At 40.5% G+C, this 21,162-nt stretch overlaps 1 protein-coding gene across 1 annotated transcript; it reads left to right on the forward strand.

The window, feature by feature from the left end:
• Window positions 1-20,489: 20,489 nt before the first annotated feature.
• LOC308090764 (cytochrome c-b-like) lies at window positions 20,490-20,813 on the forward strand (the record flags this gene model as incomplete). Its single annotated transcript, XM_080436028.1, has 1 exon — window positions 20,490-20,813. One exon carries the CDS (start codon window positions 20,490-20,492, stop codon window positions 20,811-20,813), a length of 324 nt encoding a protein of 107 aa, XP_080292154.1.
• Window positions 20,814-21,162: the final 349 nt, after the last annotated feature.

The raw sequence follows: 21,162 nt of genomic DNA on the forward strand, positions 1-21,162 counted from the left end.
TCCCCTATACTTTGTATAGTATGTCTGACCTCCCTGCTGCACGTTTGACCATGGACCTGTTCTGTTATTCAGTGTGGCCACTAGATGGCCATGTCAGTCTTAAATGCACTCATTTACATTTTATGTGTATTTGACACGAGACATGAGACTTGACATTATTGTCTCCGCCAGGCCTAAAGGCATGGCTTTCGGCATGGCAAGAGAGTATGTTTTACCCCCTGTCCGTGTGTCCGTCCGTCCGTCCGTCCGTCTGTCCATCTGTCTGTGAGCAGCTAATCTCCGGCACCGTTGGCCCGGCCGCTGCAATTTTTTTTTCCACATGGGCCTGTTATAGCGCCACCAGGAGGCCGATTTGTGCAAAACCCATTTTTTAATACTACTCCTACAGATTTTATCCAAACGTCATGCAAATCGGTACACAGTATCTCTATAGTCATGTGATCAACCCGGATCTGTCCAATTTCCCAGATTCTATCCTGATTGGCTAAGGTTGGCTACCAAAGTTTGTAGGATTGGTCCGTTTTGAACAAAATGCCTGAAATCATGAACGCAGCTTGCGATTTCCGTGAAATTTCACACGCACATTCCCACTAGGCCGAGGAAGAAATGCCACCCTTTTCCCATTGGCCTGTTATAGCGCCACCAGCAGGTCTAATTTAGCAAAACACATTTTTGGAACAAAATGCTTCAAATCACAGACAATTGGACTCGAGTCATAGTGACTCGACTCGAGTCTGACTCGAGTCGCATATTTGATGACTTGCGACTCGACTCGGACTTTGAAGGTAAAGACTTGCGACTCGACTCGGACTTGGAAGGTAAAAGACCAACGAGACTTGAGACTCGACTCGGACTTGCTAGCCAATGACTCCCGACTCGACTCGACTCGAGGCAAGATGACTCTAATGACTCGTTTTGTTTTTTCCCCTATGAATGATCTGTGTGTGAAATGCGCTCACTCTACCGCAAATGCCTCTCTCTCTTCATACAACCCCATGCTCACTCTACCGCAAATGTGCTCTCTCTCTTTATATAAACACATGCTCACTCTACCGCAAATGCGCTATCTCTCTTAATACAACCCCATGCTCACTCTACCGCAAATGTGCTCTCTCTCTTTATATAAACCCATGCTCACTCTACCGCAAATGCGCAATCTCTCTTCATACAAATCCATGCTCACTCTACCACAAACGCCACCACCGCTCCCAGCGGGGTCATTTTGATTCTATGACGGCTGCCGTCTAGTTATCATCAGTGCCAGTGTTGTGAGGAAAAACAAGCAACCAGGTCTAGGAAAACCAGCCCAAAAGAAGCGAGTCAAGCGAAAATAGCAGATCTACAAGCTCACAACGCCTGGCGATGCAACTAGTTCGTGTTTTGTTTATGACCCCAGCCACCCCAACAACAACAGTAGCACCAGCCAGCGAGATATACGTAGCCTACTTGTAAACATGAAAGTCACTCACCACTGTCGAATTGACTTTATCCATGGTAACAGCAATAAAGTCTTAGTCCGTTTTTGGTGCGCAACACAACCCTCGTTTAAGTGAATTGCTTTCACCTGCTGCTGCTGTGCAGAGTGTGCGCTACCTACAGGGCATATCTCCGCCAAGCCAGGGTGACCTACCCAGGCTCATGAAATTCATATGCAGGCATAGTAGCCAATTAGAATGAAATCTGCAAAAACGGACTCATATACTGATACAGAACCATATATTGGCTATTTATTATGGCTGTCGGGTGGAAATCTTGTATGTTCCTTTTTCATTATTATTTAAAAACAATTTGAAATCGTGAAAATAGCCAATCTACAAGCTGTAATTATTTAATAATTAAGAAATACTATATTTTAAAGACTGACACATCAACTAAAGTCAATATTAGAGCAAGTTCATTCACATTTCATTTGAATAAAAATAACTTGTGGGTAAAATTCATTCTGTGAATCTAATGTGATTAATGTGAGCCCTACTTCAGTCAGTGAAGTCCAGGGCTGAATCTGACATATTGAGACCTATATAACTAAATATTGGTCATTTGCCAACACATTATTTTGTGAAATAAATGGGTTATATTTCACAGATAGTTATACTATTCTTATAATATATTAAAATACAATCATCCTTAACCTTCAAGTTAAATGCATTATTGACTTGCCCACAACAGAAAGACTTGGGACTCGACTTGGACTTGGGACCAAATGACTTGGGACTCGACTTGGACTCGGACCGGAGGGTTGGATTGACTTGGGACTCGACTTGGACTTGGGACCAAATGACTTGGGACTCGACTTGGGACTCGGACCTGAGGGTTGGATTGACTTGGGACTCGACTTGGACTTGGGACCAAATGACTTGGGACTCGACTTGGACTTGGGACCAAACGACTTGGGACTCGACTTGGACTTGGGACCAAATGACTTGGGACTCGACTTGGACTCGGACCGGAGCGACTTGAACAATTGTCTGTCAAATCATGAATGCAGTGTCCGATTGCCGTGAAAGGCCTAAGAAGAAATGCCACGCTTTTCACATTGGCCTATTATAGCGCCACCAGGAGGCCACAATAAGTACCTGACCTGGCGGAGACCTGTGCTCCAAGGAGCACTTTTTCTAGTTTGTTTTTCATATGTGATACTTTACTCTTATACACACACTTTATTTAACTGCAATCTGTGGGAAGCATGCACGAAGTAATTTCACCCAGTCTTTTATATCTTAACTTGTGATGTCACAATAAAGTTGAAATTTAAATTGAACTTGACAAAAATAAGTCTTTATATATATGACCACATTTGACTGGGAGTCATCTGGCATTTTCATGTCATATGAGAGCAGGGAATCATAGCAAAATAATGATATATTGGTTAATAAGATTGAGTGAATAGTTTTGAAACTACAGCTTCTAGAACTGAAGTCAAGTTGTGTGCGTGTATATAATCACACACACAGACACACACACACACACACACACACACACACACACACACACACACACACACACACACACACACACACACACACACACACACACACACACACACACACACACACACACATACACACACAATCCAGAGTGTCCGTTTAACACTGAAGGTGTGAAAATTACCCTCACAAGTCGCTACGGTCCCTTAACAGGTCCATTTCTGCTCTTGCACAGTTAAACGAACACTGAGGATTTTGCTGTGTATTAAACCTTCACGTGAAGAGGTGTGAGAAGCCTCTCAACGGGGAGTGCAAAAGTGCAAAATGGGTGCTATGGGGGCCGAACGCACCGGTGCAGAACTAAAGCACAGCACAGGGCTGTGCAGAAATGAGGAAGGCAACTGCAGGGCTGCCACATGAGTGCTGTGTTAATTGAGTAATACACCAGTACATGACAGCTACAGTAATACATATGTAACCATTGATGTCTAGTTGGCAGTATATGGCATACAGTCTAGTGGCAACTAGACTAAACAATGTGATATGTTGGAGCGGAAGAACAGCTGTGCATTTTAAAATGCAGAGACTATGTTAATGCCTTAAGCTCTATTTCCTACCTCAAGCATACAACAGGACACAGTGAAAGTAGCCTCTTTAGAAGCTCACATCACATTGCCATGCAACCTGTTGTGAGCTTGAAACTTTTTGAAAAATGTTGCTTATGCCCGAGATGGCAAGTTCAAAGTTGTTAAGTGTTACAGGTGCATTTAAAACAGTGGATTACACTGTTTGCAGCGTTTATAAAATAAACCATATCATGACAACCTTATCTATGTTCTAGATATGGTTGTCACGGTTTTCCTCGGTTCTGGTGTGGTCAAACGTGCCTCTGAACCATCTTTGTCAAGTCGGCTGCGACTCGTGAAAAGTACACAAGTGAAAAGTACACAACAAAATAAAAAATAAAACAATTCTATTACATTACATTACAGTCATTTAGCAGACGCTTTTATCCAAAGCGACTTACAATAAGTGCATTCAACATAGGTAGGGAACGAAAACTACTAATCACCAGAAGTCTTAAGTGCATTTTCTGCAAAAACAAGCAACCAAGAGTATACCTAGCGCTAAGGTAAAAGTTAGTCAGCTACCTATTTCCTTAAACAGATGAGACAAAATAGCAAAATCAAATGAGCAGGAGCTAAAACAAATAAGTGTATCGACTAAACAAGATCCAATAAAACAATACAACAATAAAACAAGCGTTCGTACAACTAGTTAACAACAAGTAGGCCAGGCAAAAAAAAATCACACACATAACAAAGGCAATGTATTTACATTTCGACAACAAAGCAATTCTATGTGCTTTCACAAAACATAACATTTGAATTCAGTAAAAAGAACGAAAAATCTCCTTTATCTCTTATAGAAAACCCCTATTCAGGACACAGAGCAAAAAACACAATATAATAAAATAGTGAGAATACTGACTGAAAAATAAGAGTAGAAATTACAGTGCAGAAGGATAATACAAAAAAAACCTCAATGAAAGAGAGCAAAAGCATGATGGAACAATGTTTTATTAGAGCTGGTCTGAGAAAGCACCAACAAATTAGAAAGATTATTCTGTGGAAGACAGGAACAACAGGCCATTCTCAACAGCTGATGTAGAGAGAGAGAGAGAGAGAGAGAGAGAGAGAGAGAGAGAGAGAGAGAGAGAGAGAGAGAGAGAGAGAGAGAGAGAGAGAGAGAGAGAGAGAGAGAGAGGGAGGAGGAGGAGGGGGTGTATTGGTATAAGGCATGCTGTCATGTTTGTGTGCAGTATACTGGAATAAACATTTGGCAAGTGGTGTATTTTGATTTGAGCTACTGTATGTTGATGACATACAATACTAGACAATACTAAACACTAGCTGTTGGTATACACACACACACACACACACACACACACACACACACACACACACACACACACACACACACACACACACACACACACACACACACACACACACACACACACACACACACACACACTCTGTGACTGCACAGCTGTTCTCCACCCTTCTCCTTCGTCTGAAAAAGAGAGCGTCTGTGTGTGTATGTCTGTGTGCGCGTGCGTGCGTGCGTGTGGACTTTTATTTCCCGTGTTGTGTTTGTTTTGGATTCTCTGACATTGCATTGTTTCCTCTGGTTGTGAATGGGTCTACACTTGGCCCTCCCTGTGGAGGCAACAGAGTAGTGTTAGATGGGGTGTGGCAGACTAGGTCACTGGTTCTCAACGTGGGGTCCGGCGACCAGCACGGGTCCAAATGGACCCTTATGGGTAACTCTCAGTTACATTAACACTGATGATTTTACTGTGTAAGTGTGGGTCCCAGAGATAAAGATTTGCATCAAACAGGGGCTTTGTATTTCAAACTGGGGGTCCTTGAAATGAAAAAGAAAAAAAGGTTGACAATCATTGAACTAAACTCTACTGGAACCTCAATCTACATGGTACAAGCCTTAGTGTTAATTCAATCAAATGTTCCATTTGGTTCTATTTGTACACTATCTGAGTTACAGACCCGTAAGGGTCCATTCGGACCCCTGGTGGTCCCCGGACCCGACGTTGAGATCCAGTGGACTACAGTAGGTGATGGGAAGAAGGAGCACTGATTAAACTCTCTCTTAAGGACGCAACACTTAATCAAACTAATCGATTCAATCGATTAGAGAAAGGAAGAAACAGAAAAAACAGGTCAGATGTCAATATGGGCAGTGTACATGATATACATACTGTACATGGTGCGTGGTTAAAATGGCAGTTAAAATAGCAGCAGATGTAGGCGCACGGTTGAACAAAAATCTCACTAAAAAGAGCAGCAGATATAACAATATCTGTGAAAGAGTATGCGGTTGTTAAATATACATCATATTATATATGACAGTAATAGACACAGAGGAGAAGAGAGTGGAAAGACAATTTTATTGCTTCTAGTGCTGTGTACTGGTGCCTGATTTATGCTTTGTACGACGGTGTCCCATGGTAAACACAGCCGATTTACCACAACGTATATGACAGCGTAACGTTTAGCCTTCCTCTCTTCTCATAATGTTTCAATACAGACGCACACTGTTATCATTCTATTTCAGACAGACAACTCTTGGATTGAATAAAATATTTATTGAGCATAAATATTCAAGCATATTTGACGTCACGGCTCTGTCTCATTTAATTAAATCCCTGTAAGGGACCAGTCGAAATTTACAGAAGGGGGTCCCTGGAGGAAAATAGGGGAGGGTCATGGCTTTCTAATTTTAGTCCAAGGGAGGGTCAGCTAATTTGACTTTGAATCAAAGGGAGGGTCATGCAATTTTGAATTGATAAAATAGTCCGTTTTTTATATACCTTTTAAGTACAGCAGAACAGTGGTCAATGACCCCTCTCTATTTCAAAGGATACAAAGAATTCAAATCAAGGCATTAGGCATATTGGAGAGATGCATTATCCCAATTTCCAACACAGAGATATCCTCTTTCAAGTGTGTTTTTGTTGCTCATAGAATTACATACACCAGGTAGGTTACAATGACCAATTTATAACTGGATATTCATAATCATTTGAAGTAATTCTGTGCATGTGATTAATTTGGACCTATATGGACAGTTGTGTATCCACAAGTTTCCTAGGGCGTTGTGGGCATCACTTCCTGTCGATTTGATCCAATGAATCCAATGATATCCAATGAAATCGACAGGAAGTGATGCCCACAACGCCCTGGGAAACTTGTGGATAGATGCCAGCCTAGATCCATAAGTAAAACCAGAATCATCAGGCCCATAATTGCAGGGCTGCCAACATTGGACTGTCAGAATCCAGGAGCCACACGCCCATAACTTTTGAAGGAAACATCCGGAGACAAGATAAAATAAATCCCATACAATTTGGACCCAAGGAATAAAGTGGTTATTATTACGATTCAAGCACATCTTGACTCTATATTAGGCTACAGGACAAAAACAGCACAAAAAAAACTGAGCTGAAAATGTTCATATCATATATTTCTGTTTTTACTAAATAGTTCTTACCAACTGCATTTTCTTAATCCTTGACGTGTGTATTTAAAATTCTGCCATGTACCAGACTGAAATAATGTCCCACAGGGTTAATTTTTAACCCTACAGTATGTTACACCCAAAAAGGGAAACATAGCAAATATCTGGAAGTATTCAACATACAGTACAAAAAAACACATATTCTATACAATTTGGACTCGAGGAATGTATTAAAATTGGTATTCTTAAGCATATCTTGACTATTTTGGGCATTAAAAAAAAAACTGAGCCAACAATGTTCAGATTACATCTATGCCTATTTGTCTTTTTACTAAATACTTGTTGATAGTTTTCTTGACGACTATTTTCTCATAATCCTTGGAGTGTGTATTTAAAGATTGCGTGTGTGTGTGTGTGTGTGTGTGTGTGTGTGTGTGTGTGTGTGTGTGTGTGTGTGTGTGTGTGTGTGTGTGTGTGTGTGTGTGTGTGTGTGCGTGCGTGTGCGTGTGTGTGAGTGTGAGTGCACACGTCTGCGTCCTTGCATTCCCAGTAGGCTATGAAGGCTTACTTTGTGGCTCCTAGAATCTCAACCTAGAGAGAACTTTCAACTATCAGGCTGCTCTCCTGTTGAAACCATCTTCGAGGTTTGGTCCAGGAGGCAGACACTGTTCGTTTAAGAGCAGGCTAGGCTTAAAACGTTCCTTCCATTTGCGGAACAACAGCACCATCATCATCCATAGTCTCTAATGTCGTCATAGCCAGTGCAGTGCACGTTTGATTACCTCATTAACAAATGACATGACCTGCCTGGTGAAACATGTTCAACAACTCTTCTGAACGTGTGGTGAGGTGAAGTAAGTAAGTATGTACATTATATTTGTACAGTATATATAACACTTCTCACAGAGAGAACTCACAAAGTGCTTAACATACAACAGAAATAAAAACACAGCATGAAACATTCAAAACAACAAAAACACACACAAACAAATCTAAGACATTCCACAAGTAGTTCTTAAAAATGTCCAGAGGCTGCAGCTCTCAAGACCTGTAGAAGGGCATTCCATACATTTTAGTTTTTGACCTTGACCTTTTTTCGTCCCGCGGGGGAAAATATAAGATATTCCACAAATGCGTGTTTAAACAGTAATGTTTGTAAGTGGCTCTAAAAAAAGGCTGACCTTTTTTCGTTCCAGCTCTCAAGACCTGTGGAAGGACATTCCATACATTTTACTTTCTTTTTTATTATCTTTCTTCATCTTGTGGGGGAATGTGGAGGGGGAAGCAGTTAGGGCTTGAGTGTCTTGTTCAGGGACACTTCGAACCTTAGGCTTCCCAGGCGGGCTCTCTAACCATTCGAATATGGCCGCCAACCTGGTACGAAGAATAATAATAATAAACTTTATTTATATAGCACCTTTCATGACACAAATGCAGCGCAAAGTGCTTTACAGAACAAAACAAAAACAAACACAAATAAAAATGTATAAAATACACAATAAAACAGTGGCATAAAATTAATGGCTAAAACAATACATAACAGGCAGTGAGGCAGTAAGCAAAACAGTAAAGACATGAATAACAACACAGAGATTTAGAAGAGGAAAAATCAACTAAAGCAAGAGTGAAGAAATACGTCTTGAGCTGTGCTTTAAAACTGTCCACAGAGGGTGCCTGTCTTATGTGTAATGGGAGTTTATTCCAAGCCGTCGGACCGTAGAAGCAGAATGCTGCTTCGCCGTGTTTTTTATATGACATTTCAGGCACTTCGAGTAGGCCTGCACTAGAAGACCTGAGGGGGCGGTTTGGAACGTATTTAGGGAGGAGGTCATAGAGGTAGGAAGGTGCCAGACCATTGAGAGCTTTATAAACAAGTACAATTATTTTAAAATCAATCCTAAAAACAACCGGGAGCGAATGACCAATAGACTCTGGATGGCTGACCTTAGGGTCCTGCTGGGCACATGATATTGTTGTAGCAGGTCATTGATTGATTGATTGGTTGAATATTTTATTAGGCAAAAATGTAAAAGAGCACAGTTACATTTAAAATACTTTGTCTAAAAGGTCTGTTCAAAAAAGTCTTTGCGTTCTTGTTTCCAATGAGGGTCCCTGGTATTCAATTCATAGTCATATATAGTGGCACCACAGTTCAAATATCAATACAAAAATACAGAAAAAGATAGCACTACGTACAAACAAAAAATAAAAGAAGCAGGGAAAAAATAATAATAAAGCTATAGTACAAAAGGGGGGGGGGGTCGTCTGTCTAACAGGAAAAATAGTATACTTCCTTTTTTGCCCTCTCTTCCTAATAAAAATAGCAAAATCAACAGGAAGTTATCATTTTTTATTAAAAAAACAAACAGTACTGGGTTTGGTGATGCTCTATATTGTCTGAATCAACTTTGTTTACGTTCGTTTACATGCTAAAAGAGTGACTTTGAGAGCTGTTTCACCGTATAATGTAAGTCAACGAGGAACATATTTAGAATGATCAATGACTGACGCACACAAGTATTTAGTAAAATGACAAATATAGATGTAATCTGAACATTCTTGGCTCAGTTTCTTTCACTTTTTGCCCTAAAATAGTGTCAAGATATGCTTGAATCTTAATAATACAAATTTCTATGAATCTAGTTTTGGGAGTTTGATACATAATCCAGGAGAAAATCAGGAGACGTGTCACATAATCAGTTTTAAATGTCATGTTGTTGTATTTGATGGGGAGGGTTAGGGTGTCAAGATGTAAGATGTCACGATACGATACATGATGTTGGGCATATGATATCGATATGATACATTATTAATGTTCTTTTCTCATGTATCATCAACATTGGCCATCATCTTTAGTTTAAAATAACTTTATAAAGCACTTTAAAAAACAATTACAAAGTGCTTTGTACACACAAATAAATACATTTGTGCAAGCTTAAGGGAGAAGTGAAGTTCTCACTAACTATAAACCCATTGTTTCAGAGGACAGATAGACACTAATATAACAAATATAATATAATATAACACTGCATAACTATAAATTCCACAAACCTCATATTTTTGTCATCTGGACTTTTTAATTTAATTGCTCTGATGCATGTCACATTAACGAGCGTCAACGAGCATCAGCTGACACACAACACCTCCCCTCTGCAGTGCTTTAATCTGAAAGTGACTGGAGTCTGTTACATTTCTCTCCAAAATACTATGAATATGATGGAAGACATGATTAATAATTACTGTGATTATGCTTACATTTCATACATCATACAGTAACTAAGAACTCCTATTTATAAAATATATATATATATATATATATATATATATATATATATATATATTACGATACAGTATGACATCATGACAATACCTATCGTCACATTTTAATGTCAGGATAGGCTATATCGTCGGACAATATATCGTGACACTCCTAGGCGGGGAGGGTTAATCTTTTTTTTTAATCACTTGGGGAGGGTCATGGCATTTTAGATCAGGGCACATACATTTTCTCCAGGGGTACCCTTCTTTAAAAATCGACCTGTCCCTAAGCATGAATTATAATAAGTGATTTGCCAACTAGATTTCACAGGGAATGGAATGAAATAGACCCCCATAATGGAATCATGGAAACAGAGGCCACAGGTAGATGCTGGGGTGGTGGTGGGAGCACAAAAAACTTCATAGAGCAGAGCACAAAGCAGCAGCAGCAGAGCAGCAGCATGGCAGAGCAGCAAGATGGCAGAGCAGCAGCAGGAAGAATGAGCTGTGAGCAGGGAGGTTTAAATAGCCCGCCCCATCAGATGGAGAGCATGTGACTGATCAGCTGATCAGGCACTCCTTTGAGTTGTCTGTCTGAACTAGCTCTGCAGGCTTTGCATCATTAACCTTTATTCTACCATTGCCTACATTTATGGCAAAACTAGGTTACTATAATTATTTGCATTTATATTAGCCATTTATATAACTTAGAAATTCCAATTATATTAAACATACATGATACATTAAAAATTAAAGGAAAAATGCTCCGCCCTGGTTCATCTAAGATTTCCTCTTGCCATAGTGATACTAGTGATGTGTGAGGGGAGACTTTCATTTTAATTTATTTTTAATTTATTTTTAATTTATTTTTAATTTATTTTTAATTTATTTTTAATTTATTTTTAATTTATTTTTAAAAAAAAATTTATTTTTTTTTATTTTTTTGGGGTGGGGGCGGGGCAGGGTTCTGCATGTTGATTCCAGGGGTGTGGCATATTGGCATATTACTGAGGGGTTGATTCTACGGGCGTGGCATTTTGACATAATTAATAGATCCTTGTGTGGTTTTTATTAACAGTGATTACTATTACATTGACTTGTATTTATGCTCAAGTAGGCCTAAGTCATATGGTTTGGATTTGTTCATCTGTTTTAATAAATATTGTGGTGGTTTCTGGCTCAGAGGGGGACAAGACATTTTTAATGAGCTGATGAACAAATGCCTTGCAGCATCCTGTACAGTAAAAACATTGTCATATTATTGTTTTAGCTGTAATCAAACAATAAATTAAGTGTATGGACACATGTCATACACGCACGTGTGTGTGTGTGTGCACACGCGTGCACCAGCACCAAGATGTTGGTGAACACAGTGGAATGACTCCCTCAATAGTAAAACTATGTTTATAGGTTTTAGTAGACGAACAGTTGTCTATGAAATTACAAGCAGAAATATACATTTATGACATTCCGGGTTAATCTGACCTCATAAATTCATTTTATATATACTGTAGGACTTTGCGGACGTGCTATAAAGTACAATTTAGTTTAGTTTTTACAATGAGTTTGCAGTCTCTCTCTTTTATCTCACCCACATAATGTCAGCTCAGCTTCCCTTCTTCGCATTACAAAAGATTAGGTGGACCTGATTATTTTGGGACCGTGCCCCCGCACGCACATAAAGGGGGCTTACGGTGACATGGTTGAGTAAAGAGGATTCTAGAGTTCCATTCAGTGGTCAGTGACTTCAAGCTGCCTTTCATAGTTTAAATACTGCAAATGTGTCTTCGACAAACAAATAATGACCTTAATTCAGAATAGAATATGAATTGTGTATATATAAGAAGAAATACAAAAATGTTAAGGATAAGTTTGGGGGCGGTATGACTAACTGACCAACCAATAATAGTAATTACATTTCACGGCAAATACATACTAAAATGGATCACGACTGAGATGTGGAACTATTGAGAGATGTTTTTTTCTCTCCATTACCAAGTGGTGTTCAATAATTAACATTGCCTAATTTATTAGAATGTTATATAATCTAATATTAATTCATGTATATGAATAAGTGTATTGAAAACTATCATTCAACTCATGTAAGTCATCAACATGATGTGTTTTATTCCACAATTAGGGGTTGCACTTCTGAAAGGTTCCACAGTTACTGCGTATAGTGGGAAAAAGTAGGTGCTCATTATTTTTCACAATGTCAGAATAGTCCTACAGAGTCATACAGTTCTCTGCTCAAATCTGAAGTCAGCAAAGGCACCAACACATCTATTTGTCTGTCTACAGAAAGCCGCCACCATGAGTACAGACGCAGAGATGGAGCTTTATGGCAAGGCTGCCATTTATCTCCGTAAGCCAGAGAGGGAGAGACTTGAGTCTCAAAGTGCACCCTTTGATGCCAAAACTGCAGCATATGTGGCTGATGCTAAGGTGCTGTACCTCAAGTGTACACTTCTAAAGAAGGATGGTGGCAAAGTCACTGTGGAACTGCTTGACACAAATAGTCCTGTAGCAGAGGCCCTCAGATTTTGAGATACCCCCACCCGAGTTAGAACAAAACACAACCATGTTTTTTCTTATCTTTAGGGTCTCCCATTAATGAAATGGATTGTTGTGAAATTTTATTTTGGGGCAAAATTAGTTTTTTTGGCTATTCTTTAGAACTACTCCAATCTCTGAAAAAGGCAAATTCGAATAGGGCAAAGGTGACCAAAAATGCTATAACTTGAGAATGCTCACTCTTATCTTCATCAAATTTGCTGAGGTGTGAACCAGGTGTCTACCCTACATCACCAAAGAGTCAGAATGTAATTTACCTAAAGAAATACTGAAATATAGTCCTGTAAACATACCTTTAGTTTAGGCGGAAATTGTACTTTTGTAGTGTGGACTCCTCTACTTTCCCTCATTTAGAAAAACAACGTATATTTATGTCAAATAAGCTGTTACTGCATAGCCTAAGATGCTATTAAACAATAACCAGTGGTTGTGTGGAGAGATCTAGTACAGTTTTATTGCAAATGAGACTTCTTTAGACATACCCCTTCTCTGGAAATAAAACATTATAGGCGGGTGCAAATATGGTTTGACCGAAAAATAAGTAGAACGAAAGGTTTCTCACCTAATGCAAAATGTATCAGGTGTACTTAATAACATATCAAAAGTTTACCAAAATCTGATCATTAGAAATGTAAAATTTCCAAGATGGCCACCACCAGTTCCTTAAAAGACCATTACTCCTTCATTATTTGCCCTACACAAGTAATTTTGGTGCCTAACCCCATGTTTTGGTGATCTAGGAATCCAATTAGCATATATAAATTATAGTCAAGTGATTATAAGTACAATTATATATTAAAGCAATTGGTTATAAGCATATTTAACAATGTAATTTGACATTTCTCCCTTTTCTACATGCCATAATGCCCAGGCTTGGTGAATTCATCTCATGTAATTCACATTCTGTTGAAGCTTTCAAGATTTCTTTTGATACCAATAAGGGATAAATTAATTATTACTGGGTGTACTGTGACATTTGTAAAAACATGGCTGCCAATGTGATAGACTGGGAATATTACACAAATCTTGGAAGAAATTCCTTACAGAGAAATGTCTTCACCAATTTGTTTGTAAAGGTGTCTGGTTCCCAAACTGGGGGTCCCCCAAATGATTTTGGGGGGTCCCCAGATGGTTAGCTTGATGTGCAACATTGTTTTCTCACTCAACAGTAAACAAACCAACATACAGTATAAGTGTATACAGGGTATCTGCACATTTCTAAAGTTACAATTTAATTACTCTTAAGACTCAATATTACTGTATCTCCCCTATGGGGAAGATGGACTCCTCAGTGGTGATACAGTGGAGAGAAATGGCCCCTTATGGGCCTAGAGAGGGTGTGCAAGTCAGTACAGAGCTATCACAACATGTATCTAGTGTCTGAATGTCTAGGCAGGGGTGGTGGAGGAGTGTGGCGTGGATAAGGTGCAGCTGTGCTTGTCACAAACATCGCCTTATTTCTGAGACTAGTAGTTGTGTGAGGTTTTAGTGCAACATTAGTCTTTATATATATTTCTTTTTTTAATTTTTTATCCCGCGATTTTTGTAACCCATTTTTTTCACCCGGTGCCAATTTCCTAAGTGATCCTGGGCGCTACACCAGCCCTACACCAGCATTACACCAGTCCCCCACAGTAGGGAGGCCAGGGCCGAGCTCATGCTTCCTTCAGGCATGAGAGCCAACTGACCTTCTTGTCACCTGACAGGGGGGAGTTTCCCTTGTTGGACATAGCGCGTGGAAGGATCACGTTATTCCAACCAGTTCCCTTCCCCTCCATCAGGCACCCCGGCTGTCATGGGGGAGGCGGTATAGTGACCAGGATTACTACATGTTTTTGTGAGGGTATTAACTACCCTTGGAGACAAGGGGAGAACATGCAAACTCCACACAGAGTAGGCCCTTTCGCCAACCCCACCTAGGGTATGGGCGCTGATGACGCGGAGGAGAAGACACGCCCACAGCGTCCCCGGCGGGAATCGAACCCAGGACCTTCTAGCTGTGAGGCGACAGCGCTATTAGTCTTTATTTTGAGATTGGTACTGCTGGCAATAAGCTTGAACCTTGATCTTTTTTTCTGGATAATTTTAACAGCAAGAAGGTACGTATAGGGAACAGCCCATGACACCCTGGGCTCCAGTCTCCCCATAGAATCCCAATCTAACCAACCTCCACGCCCATAAGGGGCTGTGTCTCTGCTGCTATCCAACAAACAAGCATTGCTTTCGCCAAACACCAAGTTTTTGTTCTGGAGCTGTTCTGGAGAGGGGAGAGGACGCTCTGAGCCATAATGATAAGTCACTGGGGGCCCCTGGGAATATTAATGGTCAGCTACCACCGACTCTCCTGTGAGCCAGTCCGACATACACCCTTGTCTGCCTGACACACAGTCATGCATCACCACGTGGAGGTCTTACAACCACCACTATGGAGGGGGGCCGACCCTCCTCACGAACGCCTATGCCCACTCACGAGCGCCTATCTCGGGCATAGGAGCCAGCCAGACCCGCCAGGAGGTCCCGCCAGGAGGTCCATTTGGGGCCAGCATACATACATTTGTATATGACACAATCTTGCAACATGTGGAGGTTTTACAACCACCACCACTGGGGACTGTCCTCACTACCTATGCTAACTCAAGAGAGCCTATCTCGGGAGTGCCTATCTCTGGAGCCAGCGTGGAGGTCCACTTGGGACCAGTGGGACTATCCAGTGAGCCAGGCAACATAGGGACACTCCTCTCAGCCTCACGCATTAGCTAAATTCCAATACCTTAATTTCTGCCTCCTCCTCACTCCGTCCTCCAGCGTGCCGTGACTTAGAAATTGTTTGTATCCCAAATGCTAATTTGCTTTTGGAGGAGCTGAGAACAAGGAGAGCGCAGGCTCCCTAAGCCACTTGGAGTGAGATCTGGCAAAGATACAAGTTTATCTTTCATGTATTGTTTGCAAAACTGTCTTCGTTGAAATGGCGTATAATTTCTGTTGGAGGTTTTGCACGTCGGACGTGGGGGAGAGGAGAAGCTCAGGGTCTCCTTGGCTCCTAACTTTGCTCTTCTGCGCTCCAAGTGCCCAGGGAGCAATCCAGTGACCTCCATACTCCCCTCTACCCACCTGAGGGGAACCCTAGGCCCACTAAACTCTAGACCAGACCCACCCCCCATACTCCCCTGTAGGCACCCAGTAGATACACGTTTCTGACAGCTCTACACTAACCTCCATAACCACCCCCACCCCTCTTTGCACACTCACTGATTGCCTTCCTAATGTGTTAAAACATCTATTTAATGTTTTTCAAAATCTTGTGTCTGTGGGTAAGGGGAGGGGTGCAGAGAGATTGGTTCACAATGCAAGATTTTTTTTGGGGGTGGGGTGTATAGTCAAAGGTGAATTTAGTTTGGGCTAAATTTGATCCACAGAGCTATCCAAAACCTTTCAATATTGAAAACAATACTATCTATCAACTGACAATATTCTCTGCCACCACCTTCTGAATTACTGCAAATTGTGACTATTAGTTTTGTTGTGTTTTGAGGATATCTTGAAGCCCAGTAAAAAAGAAATATAAGTAGTTGGACATTTATTATATAATTAGTTAAATGGGTGACCATTTCAGAGTGTTTTAATAGAGTCACAAACAAAATATTGGATTTCACAATTATCTAATTGTATCTCTGCAATTTGGACAAGTCCAATGGATTCCCAGGCCCCCAAAACATGGGATTAGACACAAAACGTAGTTGTGTAGGATAGATAATAAAGGAATTAAGCTATTTTAATGTTTTTTTGGACATCTTGGACGCCATCTTGAAAATAACACCTTAAAAGTGGTCAAACTTTGGAAAACTTTTAGTGTGTTATTCAGGACACCTAATACTACAAAAAACAGTTGAGAAACCTTTTGTTCCAATTTTTTAGGGTACGGTGCTTTTTTTCATATATGCACCCGCCTATTATTTTTATGTTGGAATAACACTTTACTTTTTGTACTTTATATATACCAAATAAAAGTCCAAACCACATTAAAAGTCAAATTCCTTCTCAGTTGGCATTGTTTAACCCTCCCTGAATATCTATTGTTGTGATTTTGGGGCAATGTTGAGGCAATTATGTATGTGAGCAAAGTACATCACCATATTCAATCACACTCACACATGATTGCTGTGTGTGGCAGGGGCAACATGAAGCCATGTCATTAATTAATGGAAATATGATTTTATGATTTCAGTAGTAAGAACTTTTTTATATACACATCCAAACCAAAGGTGCATAGATTAATACATTTTGTTGAGAATTGCAGGCCTCAATACAGAGAAGCATTACACAAATGGAATACTGTGATTAGGGGTATGTCTAAAGTCTCATTTGCAATAACACTGTACTAGATCTCTCCACACAACCACTGGTAATTGTTTAATAGCATCTTAGGCTATGCAGTAACAGCTTATTTGACATAAATATATGTTTTTTTTCTAAATGAGGGAAAGTAGAGGAGTCCACACTACAAAAGTACCATTTCCGCCTAAACTAAAAGTATGTTTAAAGGACTATATTTCAGTATTTCTTTAGGTAAATCACATTCTGACTCTTTGGTGATGTAGGGTAGACACCTGGTTCATACCTCAGCAAATTTGATGAAGATAAGAGTGAGCATTCTCAAGTTATAGCATTTTTGGTCACCTTTGCCCTATTCGGATTTGCCTTTTTCAGAGATTGAGGTAGTTCTAAAGAATAGCCAAAAAAACAAATTTTGCCCCAAAATAAAATTTCACAACAATCCATTTCATTAATGGGAGACCCTAAAGATGAGAAAAAACATGGTTGTGTTTTGTTCTAACTCGGGTGGGGGTATCTCAAAAACTAAGGCCTTTTTTGAGGGCTTGCTACAGGACTAAAAGGAGGTAGGCTGATGTGTAACTGAAATCAAATAGTAACACTTACTTAGTACAACTGTGATTGAAAGACATTTCTAATCTAGTTGTGTTTTGAACTTTTAGGAAGGAACTGTAAAGGAGTCCGATATTAACCCCAAGAACCCTTCCAAGTAAAACAAAATTGAGGACATGGCCATGATGACCCACCTCAATGAAGCCACTGTCCTGTATAACCTCAAAGAACGTTATGCAGCATGGATGATCTATGTAAGATTTTCTGCCTTCTGAGCACAGTACAGTATTCTGGTCTGACTTGTCAATACCAAAGAAAACAAGGGAACCAGGACACCTGGTACTGCCAGACCCCTAGTGGTTGAAATCTGAATGGCCGGACTTCGCATGACGTGTGTGCAGAGGAAAAGAGGGACAGGAAGGAAAAGAGGGACAGAGGAGAGGAAAAGAGGGACAGACCGACCGACAAAGCCTCATGTAGGCCGACCCCATGGGTCTGGCAAAAATAACTAAATGGCGGGATAATGGCTTTGACATTATGAATTCACAAAATGTGACACATATTTCTAGAAGGTTTGCCTCATAGGGGACACACACTTTAAAAGCTCATGGTGCTGAAGTTAAGATTCTCATTATTTGATGCCACCTGTAATCTGTGACAGTATTCCCAGATATAGTGATCTGTTGTCCCAGATGTGTGTTGTGCTCACTGTTAATGTTGTATGTTGATATAATGTTCTCTCCCTGTCCCCTTCAGACCTACTCTGGCCTGTTTTGTGCAACTGTGAACCCCTAAAAGTGGCTCCCAGTGTTGGTCAGGAGGTTGTAAATGCCTACAGAGGCAAGAAGCGTGTGGAGGCTCCACCCCACATCTTCTCTGGCTCTGACAACGCCTCAGTTCATGCTTATGGTATGTACAGTATGGTCAGAATAATGTAAACAGATAGGGAGAACCAGTCTGTTGTGTCACGTAAGTTTCTCATCTACTAGGCATTTAAAAACAAAAACAAACATTGTTATAGAATTCACTAACTGCATTTCTCTCTGCATTAATAACCAGTGGAGAATCCGGTGCTGGAAAGACTGTGAACACCAAGCGTGTCATCCAGTACTTCGTTTCATGTTTATTGTGGTTGAAACTTTCTCTCTGTTATCCACTCGTAATACTGCCTGTCACTCTCCCTTTCTTTTGATGACTTTTTTTTCTTTATAATCTGTTTTTTTTACCTGTCGTTTGGTCGGTTACCAGTGGTTTTAAAACATTTTACAAAGTTGACTGGGAAGGATGAAAGATACACCAATTCTCTGTGCCGGCTAGAATGAACATGAACTAGTGAGTATCGCGGGAGCGAGCCGTGAATTGCTTGCGCAGTTCTCAAGAGTGCAGACCACTGCAGAGTGCACTGCAGACAGCAGACAGCTCGGTCTTTGATCCAGTACGACATTTTTTAGACTCCCAAATCTTAACAAAATCTCACAGACAAAATTATACCTAACAATTGATGACAGATAATTCTGTCATCACATCAGATATGTGAAAATATATGGTCATGTGTATACTTTTTTATGTCAAATGTCAATACAAACCAAATCAATCAATCAATCATTGAACGGAATATCAAAATGTGAATATTAATTGATGAGAAAGTCAATATTGTGCATTGAAGATAAGATATCTGTAATAGCAATTTCCCTTAAAAAGAAGCAACTCGAGTGACACAGGTCTGAGCAGCCAGCCAATATGCAATGATTTATACATTCCCCACAATGGGACCGGAGTGAATCATATGGGGACCAAGTATCTTTTAATTAAACAGGCGACGGCGCCAATGATTCTGCTGGCTCGGACGGTTTAAAAAGTACATCCAGGTCATTTATAATGTCGCCTCCTGTTGTACTATTACATTACAGTCATTTAGCAGACGCTTTTATCCAAAGCGACTTACAATAAGTGTATTCAACATAGGTAGGGAACGAAAACTACTAATCACCAGAAGTCTTTACTCTGCCAGCAGTAAGACACCACCCCCACACTTAGGCCTACAAGATCAAATATATTCATAGTTATCCCCAAACCGGCCTACGCTGATTAGGTTGAGAAAGCTCAGGTATCTCCATATATGGGCATAAAGGGACACAGACAAGAGATTCCTGTTGAAAAGCCCATATATGGAAATCTCCATAGTTGGTACGTCAGTGACGTCATAGACTGGAGACAAAGGGTCTCCAACACAGGTCTCTTGAAACACTTGCCCCCATATATGTGGACACCAGGGCAAGTGATAGGCGTGATGTGGCGAGTGGGAAGTCGGTTGGATCGGCAGTTGTCCGAAGAATAATGATACATCCGCAAATCCCCATATATGGAGTACCATAATGTCATCAATATGACATCATAGTACTGACATCATAGACTGACCTGCATTCCATAGTTGGCCGGGCATGGCTTACACAGAACTCCAGATATGGACATAAAAGGACACAGACAGAAAGATACAGAGATCACCATATATGGGCATAAAAGGGACACAGACAGACGCGTACAACGGGTCTGCCATCAGTATGACGTCATAGTACTGACTTCATAGACTGGCCTGAACTGCAACAAGCTCATTGGCTGAATCAACTCTGGCTGAAAACAACAGCCACTCACAGGGATTTGAGGTGATGTGATCAAGATTCTTTACAATGTGTCAGAGTGACACGTGACAAGTATAAAAGACAGAATCACAACACTTTGTGCGTTAACATCGATGAGAACCATCGTATTATAACGCATCCCTTAACCAGCTATCACTCGGAAACCATGCCTGGTGACATTGACAAAGGAAAGCAAACATTCATCAAGAAGTGTGCCCAGTGCCATACTGTAGAGAAGGATGGAAAGCACAAGGTCGGGCCAAACCTGTGGGGCCTGTTTGGACGCTCGTCAGGGCAGGCCAAAGGGTATGCTTACACCGCTGCCAACAAAAGCAAAGGTGTTGTCTGGGAAGAGGAAACACTTAATGTTTACCTGGAGAACCCCAAGAAATACATTCCAGGAACGAAAATGATCTTTGCTGGCATCAAAAAGAAGAAGGAGCGTGATGATCTTGTAGCATACCTGAAGTCTGCAACTTCAGATGGCTAGGACAGACGGGTCTGTTACTTTTACTGTGCATCACAGAATGGACACCTCGAATACCAGCTGGATCTCATCAAAAACAGCAACAAAAATGAATCGGATGATGAAAAGAAAGATGGACGCAATGTAAAGCAGAGCTTTAATGATGAGGTAGATGATGAAGCAGAGCTTTAATGAGTTGCACTTGAAAAGAAGGAAAAGGACAGAAGTGTGAGGAGATTTCTCAGCTGGAAGAGACGAAAAGAGGGAGCAATGATAACACTGTTAAATCAAAGCGTCACCTTTTTATGTTTCTTTTTATTTCCCTCCCTCAAAGAGGTGAACATTATTCTGTTGCTGTTAACATGATTATAAC

This window comes from Gymnoscopelus braueri (assembly GCF_963280865.1).
Source record: "Gymnoscopelus braueri genome assembly, chromosome: 8".
NCBI lineage: Eukaryota > Metazoa > Chordata > Actinopteri > Myctophiformes > Myctophidae > Gymnoscopelus > Gymnoscopelus braueri.